A 14,494-nucleotide genomic window follows, 5' to 3' on the forward strand; every position below is an offset into this window, starting at 1 on the left:
AGTTCCTAATCAGAGAAAGTGCAATAGATTCAGTGTAGTTTTTAGTGGAAATCTACTAATAGACTAACAATTGTAATTTCCCCAGTACAAAATAGCTGCAGGTTAATTTGTAGACGTAACTTCTTAGCTACATTAGCATGTTATTTCAGTGTCAGCTGGAGAGTCTCGTGGCCTGTGGAAACCAGGAGACAGTCACTTGCCTACAACAGCAGTTCGTTGGGCTGCTCTGTTGCATCGTAGGGCATGGCTCTGAGGATTGCTGATACAGAGGCTTCAGGTGTATTTCTGTGTTCCCTGAAGTGTTTTACTTCTGTGAGAGAATAATCCCTCCTGTGTTTGAGCCTAGAATATTTAAAACTTTAACATGATTTCTGAGTATCCGCCTTTCATAGAAAGAAAATTCTTTAAGCTTAAGCTTTTTCAAGAATTTAATTACCTTGGATAATTAAATCTAAATATCGTATTTGCTTTCAAAATGTGGTTATCTTGTTTTTGCTTTGAAGATGTGACCTGATTGTTTTATTCTCTTTTTTAAATTATCAGTTGTAAAAGCATTATGAGCATGACCTAGATCTTTACCTTAAAAATCCTATAAAACATCAAGTTGGTATTAAAATGCCACTGCTAAGGTATATAGTTACAACCTGCTGTGAAGACCAGCTGAATACCACGTACCAATTGCTAATTTAATTAGATAACTGTGTGAAAGTTTTGTAAAATTAAACTAGTACAAATTGGAAGTTCAAATTATCATAATTATCATCATAATTACTATTACATTTGTTTTATTAAGAAGAATCAAAAAGAAGTATCTATTTCAAACCGTGAAATTCTTTGGAGCTCAAAACTAGTTCTGTGAAGTTACTTAGTGTAGAACCGTGGGTGCATCTGGAAGTCTTCAGACTTCATAAGTTTAAGCATCAGTGGTTTGTCACGAACGGTGACTGAACAGTGCACATGAGCTCAGGCAAGTTCTGGATCCTGCATGGGGTCCATGTGCTGACCCTGCAGCCGAGTGGGAGTGGGCCTCCCGGCCGGACGCCCCCCACCCCAGTGAGGAGCCAGGAGCCTTCTAGCTCCTGCTTCCGGGGGCCGCACTCAGGCTTTAGGAAACATGGATTCCGAGGACTCCTGGGAAGTGAACTTGAGGGGTCAGGTCGAGACCTGTGCCCGCCACGCACCCTCCTCAGAGCCCCTGCCAGCCCCTGCCCTCCTTGAATCTAGACAGCCTGGGCCGCTACAGGTGCTCTTCTCCTTCTGACGTGGCAGCCCCCCCCCACCGGTCCCCCCCCCCCCACCCCCCCGCACCCGACTGCAACCCCTGTCCTGATTGTTCTCTTTTGCTCATGGGGGCTTGTGATTTTACTGTTGTAAATGAGTATCAAATGTCATTGAAACGGCTTTTCCTTTCTAATGACTACTCAGCCTCTTGATTCCTCTTCATCACAGTATTTGTGTATTCAGTGAACATCGTCAGCTTTTGTCTGTGTCTCTCATAGACCTGACCTCTTATTCTTATGTTGTACTCGCCATGGTGTAATTAAGGACACTTAGTAAGCTCAGACGAGTTACAGTTGATGCGTTTAAATTACGCAGTGCTTACCTTACCGGCTTACCCAAGTGAGCGCTGTGTCACTGTGCTCGAGCAGCGTCTCTCTTCCTAATGCCTCATCACTGCCGCACCGCACTGTGCCTGCATCACTCAGATGCGTCCTCTCGTCCCAGTCATTCCTTCGTCTTCCTTTAAGTCACAGCCCTTATCCACAGAGCACTTTCTTTCTGTTTCCTTGAGATCAGTTTCTCCATTGTTCTTTGGGACTGCTCATTAAATCTTACATAAAGAGAAACATTTTCTTGATGTTTTCTCACTTATATTTTGCTTATGAACACAAAATTGAGGGGGAAATTAGTGGAAAAGGTCAGTCCTGGGAAGGAGAGCAGAGGCTTACAGAGAAGGAGTCCTGTGGGTCCGAGAGCAGCCTTCTCGGGAAATCGCTGGGTGTCCCCGTGCATTTGTCTAGATTGTGAGCCGTGGGGCGGGCACCCTGTTTCCTGGCTGTGTGGTGCATGAGACGCTATTCGTTATGAAACAAAATGTTGCAAATAAACGCCTGAAGTAAGGATGCTATCCTTTTCTAAATTTGAACTTAAAACTTCTTGTTACTCTTCCTGTGTGTCTCCTGTTTAGAATCTGTCTCGATGCAAAAACTTAACGTTTTTCCTTCATAATTAGGATTTCTTCATAAAATCATTGCCGAGGCCTGTGTAATACCTGTTGTACAGATATATCTTGATTTCTTTGAATATTTCCACATGGTTAGGTATCTTTTTTCCAGTTGGTGACTTTCTAGTCTGTCTAGCTTTCAGGTATTCCTTGCTAAAGCTCTCTGAGTGTCTGTAGTTGAGCTCGTCCATATTGTTAGCTGGAGATGTTTGGGAACCAGCCACAGGGTTGAGACCAGGGATGTCCTGGATAATCACGCCACACCTTTACCTGAGCTGCTGGAAGGAATGCAGAGCTGAGCCCCTGTCTTTACCCTGTCCTTGCCCCTGCCAGTGCTGACGGTGGCAGAAGTTTGGCAGCAGAAGGAAAAGAAGTGACGAGGCTGGGTGGCCTTTCCTGGTCTCCCTGCTCTGGCTGCAGTTTCCCCTCCTTCCCCCTGATGGCATCTGCTCAGCTGGGCATCAGCGACCGGCAGCGGCAACGCCCAGTGCGTGATGAGCACGGGCCCGCTCTAGCCCTTTGCATGTACTGGCTAATTCAATCGTCACAGGAGTCCTACGCCATGATGTTGGATGTGGTTTTATTATTACTGTTCTTTAAGATGAGAAACCTGAGGCCCGTGGTTGCAAAGCAACTTTCTCCAGGTCACACAGCTGTCGGGGGGTAGGCCTCGGATTCACATCCGGGAAGGCCAGCTTCTGAGTCCAGGCTCCTGACTGCCATGCCCTGCTCCCTTACGGATAGTAGAGAAAAAGGATGATGCGACCAATTACTTTCAGTGGGTGTATAGTCCTTCCTTTTCTGCATCCAGGACGTTGGTAGCTCACTCCATGAGCTAAACGAGAATGCACCTCTGTGAGCTCACTCTGATTCGATCAGAGCTCGGGCCTCAGAACAGTGCTCTCCAAGTGTGGCCTGTGGACCCTCAGAGCCTCAGAATCGCCTGGGCTTCTTACAGTTACAAAGTCTTGGGCCTCGCCCCAGACTACCCCAACCCCAGAATTAAAATCTCTGGGTATGGAGTCCAAGAATCTGTGTGGTTTTTAAACAAGTTCTCAAACGCATTTTTTATTCACAGACCTTCAAGAAGCACTGGTGTAGTGTTACGCTCCCAAAGGGTTACCTTCAAATGATCAAACACCAGCTCAGGATACAGAATCTGCTTTAAGGGGAAAAGCAAACACAAAATAAATCAGGCCATGGATTTTTAAACACTGTTTTGAAATGGAAAGGGATTTGTGTAGACCTAAGAAGGAAAGAGAAACAGATTCAGGATTATGTGGACCGGGATCATGGACCTCCCCAGGCCCCTAGCTCCTACCTTAAAGCACTAAAGCTGGAAATTCATTTCTCTGGACTGACTTTTCAGAGAAGTGCGTCCTCTTCTGGAACACTTACGGAGAAGGAGGCTGTTCTCCCCTTTGTGCTGGGGGCCTGTGTTCCTGGGCGGGGAGGGAGCTTTGTGCCCTGTTTGCAGAGCCGTGGCAAACAGCGGGCGTGGGGTGGAGCCGCCCCCCAGCCGTGTTGGGTTTTAAGAGACAGTTCGAGTTTCCGCTTCGCTGAACAGAAGAACGTTAGCTGCAAGGAACTCTTCAAACTTCATTGCACGAATGGAAGAGAGCAAAATGGGAAGACAGGAGTTGAAGGCTGAGTATTTTAAATATGACAAGGAAGAGAAAAATACCAGCCCAAACCAAAGAGGATTAAGGGACAAAAAGAAACGATTAGGAGGGAGGAAGAAGATGGGGAAACAGATAGTTTACAAAACACAAAGTTTTAATTGCTCATTCACAAATGAAGTACATTAATAATTTATTCCTTTTTAAAAATCGAATTTCTAAATTTTCACAATATTCAAAAGGAGAATTCCTCTCCCAGTATTTGCCATTTTCCCCCCAAAGAAATCAAATAATTTCAAGAAATTCTTTCTTTGGCCAACTTAAAATAATATGTGACATTCAAAACTAATGTAAAATATAGTTGGTACTTATGCTCAAATTTCCAGTTATTGCCAGAAGCTAGTTGAAGTAGAAACCCTTTTGGTCATAGTTCTTAAAAGGAAAAAGATTCTGTATGAAGATCTCATAAAGGCATAGCTTTAAATGAACTGTGAAGGAAAAATGCAAAATTTTTAAAGTTTACGTATGTAATGAAAGCTGCAAGAATGTTTTGCCCATTTTGTACGTTATTGCATTTGTAAAGTTCAACAAAAACACAGAAGATAATTTATATAGCATTCATCCTTGGTATCAAGTGTGTGGTGATTTGGGCCTTGACGTTTTCCAGGGTGAGGCTCCCGCGACGCTTTGGTTAAAGGCCGTGGAGTCCCGCCTGCCGGCATCACCCTGCACCGGGTCCTTGGGTCACCTGCTCAGGAGACACTTGACACGGACGAGGTGCTCCAGCTTCTCGTCACCTGGCAGGAGAGTGAGACACACACAGGTCGCCTGCTGCCCGTGTGCACTGGATGGGGTTCGGCCCGTGACCAGGGGTCCGAGTGGTCCCCGGTGGAGGTGTGGCTGGACCTCGGGGCCTGGCGTGGAGACGGGAAGGTGTGAGAGAGGTCTGAGGGCAGGGAGGTGCGGCCACGTTCGTGGGTTCTTTGGAGTTGAAGCTACAAAGAAGCGTCTTCTGTTTTCTCTTGAATTTGAAGTCAGAGCCAATCTTCTTAAGGATCCTTAACTAGGTAACAACTGCTCCTTGTTCTAAGACAAAAATCTACTTCTTACGGATGGTGGACGGAACCCTGGGCTTTCCTCTCAGTCCCGGCCAGCTCCAGACCTGGTTCTCATCAGCAAGATGAGGACAGTGTTGTCGGCTGGCCTTCCCAAGCCGTCCGCGGCGCGCTTAGGTCCGTCCCAGTCTGTCCCCGACATGGCTAGAAAATGACCACATACTTGGATGTCAGAGACGTCAAATCGCTGCGGGAGTTTGCAGCCGTCACCCTCGGGTCCTGTGACCGCTGTCCCCCGGGGGCGGGTGACAGTGTGACAGTGTGGGGCTGCGCGGGTCCTGGCGACTCTGACTGACCCCTGCCGGAGAGCAGTGTTGTGTGTTCGCGGCGGGGAGAAGACACTCTCCCAGCACTTCCCTGTTTAATTTTTCCATCATTTTGTTTATATCTCCTTTGCTCCTCTTCTCTTTGTACCTTCTTCTCTCATTTTTTCCCCAAAGTGGGAATGGCATCTTTTTTTTTTTCATATTATTGAAAAAACAAATGTTATTCTAAAAATACAGGTAGATTACTTTTGTAAGTAACATTTTAATTCAAATAAAAATGTGTTAAGGAAAAAGTGAAAATCATTCAGCCACGACTTTGAGATCACTGTTAGCATTCTGACATTTCATCATCCCAGGCATTTTTACAAATATATACAAACATATATCAATACGTTTTTTAAATGGGACTTTTTTTTTTTTAAACAAAAGTGGATTTTTATAAAAGTACTGTCTTGTGACCTGAGTTTTCCCCTCACTTAGGAAGATAACCTGGGCAGCTTCCCATGTCAGCAAAGGCAGGCCTGTGTCGTTTTTTGCCCCTTCCTGTGGCTGTTTGACGTGTCAGTGTTGCCATGATGAGAATCTTCTGTCAGTCCCGCTTCCGTACCTCACGCCCCTGCAAGTGAGTCCGGATTCCTGGGAACTTTATGAGGTGTTGAAACTCTGAGAAGGCGGCAGTGTCTCCTGCTGAGAACAAAATGTGACACTGCAGTGCGCCTGTGTCCCTGGGCCTGTGGTCCGCCCCCGGCATTTGCTGTTTGCACCGGCCCCTCTCAATAAGTTGTTATTGTTGTGCCTACTTTATTTTCAGAGTTTCAAGTTCTCTTTCTCCAGAAGGTTCCCCCAAACTGGACCTCACCTTGACCCCCTCCAGTCACGCGGCCGAAGCATCCCTCCCCGAGACCCTCACGGACATGGTGTGAATGTAGTGGACACTTTGACCTTTCCACCCTGCGTGACAGAGCCCCGCTCGGTCATCCCCTCCCTGTCCCTTTAGTTCCCGGGGCTCCGGGGGCGGTGGCGGAGCCTGACCCTTTGAGGGCTCCCCTTCCTTCTGTCCCCTGAAGGCCCCGCGACCCGGCCTCTGTGGGTGGATGGTCTGAGAGAAGACTTGGCCGAGTCTCCACAGGTCACATTGCTTTAAACTTAGAACCTGATCGAGCCTATGTGCTGGTAAACGTTCTGGTCTCACTTGTGACATTGCCGTCTCTGTAACCTCCACGCGGACTTGCTGCTTCGGCTGCTGTGGCGATGGGGACACAAGACTGATGACGGTGGGGTTTATTGATTTCCAGTGGCAAATGGGTGGAAGAGGACGAGAACCCTGACCTCCGCCCACAGACGAGTGAGTGGAGTCGCGGGGGCCTCGGGGAGTGAGGGGGGCTGGCCGGAGGAGCCGGTGGAGCCGGGGGACGAGCCCACGAGGAGGAGGCCACACCGGGGAGGGGGCGTGCGGTCCCGGGCCCAGGAAGACGGAGTCTGAGCCCACGGCGGGTGCCGGTCCACTCGGGTCCATGGGGCTCGGCTGAGTCAGCCGGCTCTGGGTTCTCCCGGGAGCGAAGCAGGCCACGCGGGGACCTGGGGGTCTTGATGCAGACGTGCTTGCCATGGCAGGGGGCTTCCAGGCTGGAAAAAAGCAAGGGCGTGACGGGGTGACTTAGGCAAAGGCGGGTGAGAGCCAAAGCATGGGAAGGTTCTAGACGGGCGCAAGGACAGTGTGACGGGGCCACGGTCATCGCCGCACGTGCTCACTTTCCTAGGTTGTCCTGTGCTAAGCTTACAGTTTCTTAGATCTTTTCCCACATTTGATTTGGAAAAAAGTTTCAAGTTATATGGACATTTGTCTTTATGAGTGTAATTATTTTATCATTCATTGTCTAGGTCTTATAGATACGCTGGCAATTATTAATCTATGGATAGATGAAAACCAAGTTCTGAAATAAAATCTGATTAGAGATATTAAAATATTTTGTTGCATCATTTTTAGATTTTCTTTTGTTTGTGAAGGCAGAGGGAGAGATGGAGTTCTGGGGAGATTTCTTTTTAATAGAAAAAACTCAAGCATGTTTATATATATTTGAAGGTCCTAAGTTTTAGGAGAGTGTTTCATTTTACAGAAATGAGTCTCTTTTTTTTGAATTTTATTTTATTTATTTTTTTATACAGTAGGTTCTTATTAGTTATCTGTTTTATACATATTAGTGTATACACGTCAATCCCAATCTCCCAATTCATCCCACCACCACCCCACCCCCCTGCCACTTTCCCCCACTTGGTGTCCATACATTTGTTTCTCTACATCTGTATCTCTACAGAAATGAGTCTTGAATCATTGAAAAAAATTGTTTTTTCTTCCTAGGAGACTACAATGTCAGTAATCCCATCCGTGACCTGATAATTTATAAATATTTGGGGAGTTGTCGGGGTTGGGGGAATAAATGGTGTCCTTTGAATTAATGATGAAATTATGTTTACGTTATTGAAGATCTAAATAAGATACCAATCTGTGTTAAGAAATTTCAATCCAATTGTAAATAGTTGTCAAAAGCCGTCTGTGTCTGCTCACTGACTACCCTCTTCTCCAAACAAACCATTATTCATACAAGAGCCTGGAGTCAGCGTTTAATCAAAAGCTCTAACTTAGGCACAGCACAGCGTGACCGTTCAATGTAAAAATAAACCTAAGAATGTCACAGTTTGAAGATAATTCTCATGTCTTAAGGGTGAGTTGGTGTCTAAGAAAGTAGACTGTTGGGCAGATCTTAGGTACTTTGTGAGATTTAACAGTGCCTTTATTGTGGAAGTTGACTTTCAAAACCCTGTTGTCCTTTAATCATGTCAAGTGGGGCTAAAGCAGAAATAGCCCATTTGCAAGGTCCCCTTCTCCCTCCACCCCTTCAGCTACTGCGTTTAAGACCTGAGCTTTCACATCTGGGAAATACTTGGTTTTTAAGTTGTTTGCAGAAGCAAGGACGACCCTGCACTTTGAGACCTGAGTGCCGTTCGCGTGTCTGTAGGACTGGTTGCCCTTCTCAGGGTTTCCCCCTTACTTACAAGGCAGCCCGGGCCTTCCTCCTGCGGGGCCGACTCAGGGGCCGCTCCCAGTGAGCCCAGCCTCGGGAGGCAGGGCGGTAAGGCCTAAGGGACGCACAGTTTAACGTGTGTTTTAGAAATCGGTTCTTGGTTATTGTTGACCTTGAAGGACTATCATTTATTCCTGTTTTCATTACAGTACAGCTGACGTCCAGTATGTCCTTTCTAACGTGTCGCCTTCTTGCTTTAGCGCACCAAGTCTGGCAGGGACGGCAGCGGGGGTCCCCGCGGCAGGAGAGACGGGAGCGCTGGCAGTGGTGAGTGTCTCTGCCCCCCGGAGGTGCCGGTTGACAGATTTCTAGTACATGGGCTTCTAGAAGCACCTTGAAGTCATCTGAAAATGTCCTGTTTGTTTGTTTTATACACAGTAAAACCTCACCTACTCTACTTTTGTGAGCATCAGCCTGCTGTGTAATTGAGTGTAGGTGTTAGTGGGTGTTGGTTCCTGAATAAACGGACCTGTTTCTGCTAATTGATGAATAGACAGTTCACACTGGATAGATTATCACAGGTGTCCATACTAGTGGGTTTTACTGTGTCACATGTTTTAGATGTACGTTGTAAGGAGGCGCCATGGGACCTGGGGTCGTCTTACAGGATGCTGACAGACCTTTACACTTGTAGTGTAGAAGTGGTGCCGGTCTGGGCACTGGGTGGCATGGCTGTGGTCCCAGCCGTGGCCACTGCACGTCTCTGGACCAGCCACGCAAATGCTGTCGCTTTGGGCGATTCTCTGACTGCTGGGGACATTGTTACTTAATAAGAAGGTTTGTTAAGTTTTCCTCCCCTTTTTCCCCATCAACAAAATCTACCTTCTGTCTCTACTTCAGGGGATAGTAGAAGTTATATTTAGGGGAAACTGGATGGTTTTAAAGAGACTAATTAGAAAAACAAATGCTAAATTGGGATCCGTATCATGTCCACAAATAGCACCGTCGTGCAGACAGGACCCGACTTCATCCTGTTGTGTCTGTCTGTGGTCAGGAGTCACGACAAAGAGAAATGCGACCCTCGGTTTAGGGAGGCCTTCCTTTCATTCGTTCATTTATTGGATGCACGCTGGGTGCCGAGGACGTGGGGACGAATGAGACGGGGCCCCTGCCCTCAAGGAAGTCAGGATCTACTTGGAAAGACACACGAGCCCTGATCTGTTGAGGGCGCTGCCTGGCAGGGGTGGGGACGCGGCTGGGACGGAGACCATCCTCGAGGGCGGAGCTCTGCTCTCTAGGTGCGCCCAGGCGCTGACAGCCAGTGCGGTGCCTGGTCCAGCGGGACGCCTGGATTCTCCGAGGGTCAGTCCCGCTGCTCCAGCAGAACCCCCAGTCCTGGCCTGGGTCCCTGGTCCCAGGGACCATCACCCAGAGCTTGCGAAGTTGGCAGGGCGGCCCTGAGCCTGGGTCCTGCGTGTGCCAGGGCCGCCCCTCATCTCCCCCCCTCTGCCCCTCCCCGCCCCACGCGTGTGGGTGGCCCTCCATCCAGGTCCTGGTCTGGAGACCTGTCCCGGCAGCTCTCCGTCCCTTGTCCAGCGGGGCCACCTGCGGTGGAATTCAGCATTTTGCGGAGTTTAGAGAAGTATGTATTGTGGTGCATTAGCCACGTACCCTGTACCTCCCCTGGGGAGCATCTCCGAGTCAAAGGAGTCTCACTACTTCAGTGCAGCGTGAATATTCACACTAAGGATAAGTAATGGCCCAGAATAGCTGCAGGTCAAGTCAGGTTTTATTCTTGACGTGAAGTTGTGTTGCTGCCTGGAAAGCTGGCTTTAGATCTCTTTGGAATTTGGATTGTCGTTGAGGGGCTATGGGCCTGCGTCTACCAAAAGCGTGGAAGCACCTCGGGGAGGGTCCGGGCAGCCCGCCGCTCTCGCTCGCCTGCCCTTAGGAAGCCCGCCAGGCGGCCGAGGCGCGAGCCCTTGACCTGCGCGCCCCTTGAAGGAGCAACCCCCAGGGAAGCGTCAGTTACTTACTGAGTTCCAGGACCAGACGCAGCACCCTCTAAGGGTCCTCCACATCCTGCTGAAAACCTTGAGCTCGGAGTAGCCAAGCGGTCCCTAACGCACACCCATCACCAAGCCTGCCCTCAGTCCGCAGGGCCTGCCCTGGTCACCGTGGGCTTGTGAAGTGTCGCTGAGGTCCCCGGGGGTCCTCACGTTCAGGGTCCACTTGGGAGACTCCAGCCCTCCGAGCGAGGTGTCCTGAGAGCTGCCGGTGCTGAGCCGGAGCCCGGAGGACGGTGTCCACCCAGAGAGTGGCTCCCGGCCCGCCTCCCAGGTGCCACCTCGCGCAGAGGAGGGCGCCTCCTGGGCCAGCCTCCCCGCCACTGCCGTTTCTCTCTTAGTAAGTTTTCCTTTCTCCCATCCAGCGCGTTGCAGCCCAGCACAAACAGGCAGTCCTGGGGCACAAACACGCTTCTTGGAGCCGAAGCTCTGGCCGCGGGCCTTGCAGGCCAGGGGTTGTGGGCCTGGCTCTGGGGCGGGTTTAAAGCAGCTCCTGGCTCCCGGGGGGCTTGCCTCTCTCTCTCTACACTTGCCCTTTTGTTCCTGGTTTCCCATCATCGCCAACACCCCACTTCCTCCCAGGGCCCCTCCCTGTCCCCGGAGCCTGGCTCTCGGTCCGCCTCCAGCTCGCCCAGGCCGGGGGCCGGCCCGCCCAGCTTTGGGGTCTGAGCCCGCCGGGCTTCCTCCTTGCTTCGCCTCGCAGCCCCCCGGAGCGCCCTGGGCAGCGTCCCCTCCCCGCCCCCCGCAGCCCCCCGTGGGCCGAGGTCGCTGGCCATCCCTCGGGCCTCTGGAGGAGCTCCCAGCACGACCTGCGTGTTGAAGGGTGCCCGGGGCCCACCACCTTCCACCTCTGCCCCGGGAGACCCAGCGGCGCACGTCTCAGCCCGGCACTCTCTGGCGCTCTGTCTGGACGAGACCCGCAGCTCAAATAGGGGAAAGGGACAGTTTTCTATATGGATCCAGGTGAGGCCAGCCTGGAGCTGGTTAAGTATGATGTGTTAAAATTAAGTGCAGTGCCTACAACTAGGTTTTTAAAAGTGTTGCCTAGGAGAGAACACCATAGGAAACATGTCATCATAGTTATTCGTTTGTATAACATGACTGTTTCTGAAATGCCTGAGGGCCCTTGAAAACTGTTCTTCTTTTGTGCATCAGACTGGTCTCACTGCAGCCTGGTCTCTCTGTTAATTTGCTGATTAACCTCAGCGCCCTTCCTCACGAGGGGTCCTCAGATTTGAGTGTGTAGCAGAGTCACTGGGAAGGCTGGTTAAAACAGACCCGAGCCCCCATCCCCAGTGACGGGCCCGGGGCCCTGTGTTTCTGACCAGGTCCCAGCTGCTGCTGCTGGTCCTGGGACCACACCTGGAGAACCACTGCTGTATCTCAAAGGAGAGAATGCAGATTACATGCAGCCTCGTGTATGTAAAAGGTCACCGCCACTACTACCACCAAACCCACGTTCACGTATGTGGCAGTCTCTGGTCACCCAGCCTCCGGGCTCCGTCACCCACAGGGGGTTCCCCCCGGGAGGTGGTGTGAGACCCGCCTGCACACGCCGGTGCTGGCCAAACAGTGTGTTATTATTATCACTTACACAAATCACACTAGGAAGCAGCAGCGTTTGCTTTAGAGCTTTGCAGGATTTTCAGTACTTTAGTTTGTTTTTTACAGAATAAGCTTAAAATGAAATGAACTTGTTTTAAGTACTTGAAATAAAAAATGCATTACCCTTAAATGCAAAATTTTGGCTTCAGGTTTGAACAGCTCGGTGCCAAAACATCGGTTGAGAAAAACAATTAAATCAAATCCATGTGCACAGGCAGAGCTGAGCTCCACGAGTTCAGGGTCCACATGGCCGCCCCGTAGCGTCTGCGGGGATGGGGGGTGAGAGGGACAGCGTGTTACCGAGGCCGGGAGCCGGACGGGTGGCCTCTCCTGCGGCCCCGTCTGCCCTTGGGGGACAGCAGGTTTGCTGACTGACTCCGCGTACTGGGTTATGAAGGTTTCGTGTTAAAATTGTGGTCGTTTACCGTGTGTGATACTTAATGGTTTATTGCGTTTTTCAGTCTAATTTTTATTCTGTCTTGGGTGTGAACGTCTCTTATGCACTATTTCCATTCCATATTTGGACTCTATAATCCTTTTAAGGTTTTTCCTTAAATTGGGCCAGAATCTATCCTCCTGTGCCGGGCACATCAGACCCCTTCTGTATGCGTTCTCCAGGCATGTGAAGAGAGTTGGGGGGGCGGTGCCTGGGCCAGGCTCGCCCAGCCTCTCCCGCTCCTCACCTGCCCAGGCCTCTGGTGGCTCCCAGGCTCCACGCGGGCGACGGCCCAGCCCCTTCCCCCCACCCGCTGCCCTGCTCCGCGCCAGGGGGTGTTCGCCAGTGTCTCCAAGCACATGGTGGGAAGGGTCTGCATAAAGCCTACTCTTTTTTTTTTTTTTTTTTCTTTCTGACTTCACTGTGTATGACGGACTCTAGGTCCATCCACCTCACTACAAATAACCCAATTTCATTCCTTTTTATGGCTGAGTATTATTCCATTGTATATATGTGCCACATCTTCTTTATCCATTCATCTGTCAATGGACATTTAGGTTGCTTCCATGTCTTGGCTATTGTAAATAGTGCTGCAATGAACATTATGGTACATGACTTTTTTTTTTTTTTTAAATTCACGTTCTTTTATTTATTTATTTATTTATTTATGACTGTGTTGAGTCTTCGTTTCTGTGCGAGGGCTTTCTCTAGTTGAGGCAAGTGGGGACCACTCTTAATCGCGGTGCGCGGGCCTCTCACCATCGCGGCCTCTCTTGTTGCGGAGCACAGGCTCCAGACGCGCAGGCTCAGTAGTTGTGGCTCACGGGCCTAGTTGCTCCACGGCATGTGGGATCTTCCCAGGCCAGGGCTCGAACCCGTGTCCCCTGCATTGGCAGGCAGATTCTCAACCACTGCGCCACCAGGGAAGCCCCTAAAGCCTACTCTTGAGTGATGCTTTGACTATATTATAGGTTCCCAACAAGAGATTTCTTTTAAATTTCAGAAAACAAGAATTACATCCTTTGGAAATTGGCTGTCGAATGAAACAGCCTTCCTGTTTCTTGACAAATAAGTAGACTTTAAGATTCGTAATGCAGTGTGATGTTGCCCAGCGTGTTGAACACGTGTGTTGTTGTTTCTGTGTTTCCAGACGGTGGCCAGAACTGTAGTGCCGGTAGCAGAGGCGAGCGGCTCAGCGCCCAGCTCCGAGCCCTGTCCAGGACGGAGGAGCCTTACGACAGCAGCAGTAACAAGGAGCTAGGCAAGTGCCCGGGCCTGGCAGATGCGTCCACCTGGGCGTTATTAAGGGTTTTCCAGCACAGACAAAAGTTTTACATGACTTGGGAGAGCATTTCTCTTCATTCTGGGTTGTTTAGTTTTGAAGATGAGCCTCATTGGTTTCACATTTGCTGTTTTTCCCTGTTCCTCTAATGCAACCATCTGTTCTGAAACCTAGACGCCTCCTATGTGGATCCGCTTGGCCCGCAAATAGAAAGACCCAGAACTGCAGCCAAAAAGAGAGTCGACGAGGATGATTTTGCTGATGAAGAATTAGGAGATGATTTGCTTCCAGAATAATATATATTTTAATGTATTATTTATTAATTAAAGGGAAGGAATCACCTTACAAGATAATACTCATGTTAAAGTTTGGATTAAATACCCAAACTTTAATTTTGCACACTGTCAAAACTTTAAATAAGTGTATTCTGTTCTATGAGTATGGATTTAGATTTTGTTTTGCTTTTAATGGAATAAAAATGTGTGAAAATAATACTTTAGGCCAGAGACTTACGCTCTTGAAAACATTGACCCACAGTAAGAAATAGATCTTGTAGCGCTACCTAGTACCTCCACACACGTAAGTATTATTACTCACTTATTACTACAGTGTGTGCTGCTATTTTCTGTAATTTCATTGAAACAAAGTGAGTAATGGAAACACTATATTGATTTCATAGTTTGCAGCTTAAAAATACTGTGCTTGGACATACCCTTGATGAGTCGTTATTCAAGGTAAATTGCTTTGGAAGTTTTGCTTCATGGGGATTCCAACACTAGTAAAGCAGTTGTGTTTGGGGGCAGGAAAGTGTAGTGAGAGAAAACACCAGCCCGTGACCTTCCTGCTCTTCTCCGTGGT

General features: G+C 49.2%; 1 protein-coding gene across 11 annotated transcripts in view; it reads left to right on the forward strand.

Moving 5' to 3' along the window:
• The window catches only part of IFT88 (intraflagellar transport 88), a 74,896-nt gene extending 60,553 nt beyond the window's left edge, over window positions 1–14,343 (forward strand). For 9 of the 11 annotated variants that reach the window (XM_082364920.1, XM_082364926.1, XM_082364929.1 and 6 more), the window contains 2 exons: window positions 8,508–8,574; window positions 13,505–13,800. In XM_082364920.1, the coding sequence (XP_082221046.1) occupies window positions 8,508–8,574; window positions 13,505–13,785 (348 nt within the window). In that variant the 3' untranslated portion in view covers window positions 13,786–13,800. The other 2 variants (XM_082364922.1, XM_082364930.1) reach the window with 2 other exon arrangements.
• Window positions 14,344–14,494: the final 151 nt, after the last annotated feature.

This window comes from Balaenoptera borealis, assembly GCF_965194805.1.
Source record: "Balaenoptera borealis genome assembly, chromosome: 18".
In the NCBI taxonomy this organism is placed as follows: Eukaryota; Metazoa; Chordata; class Mammalia; order Artiodactyla; family Balaenopteridae; genus Balaenoptera; species Balaenoptera borealis.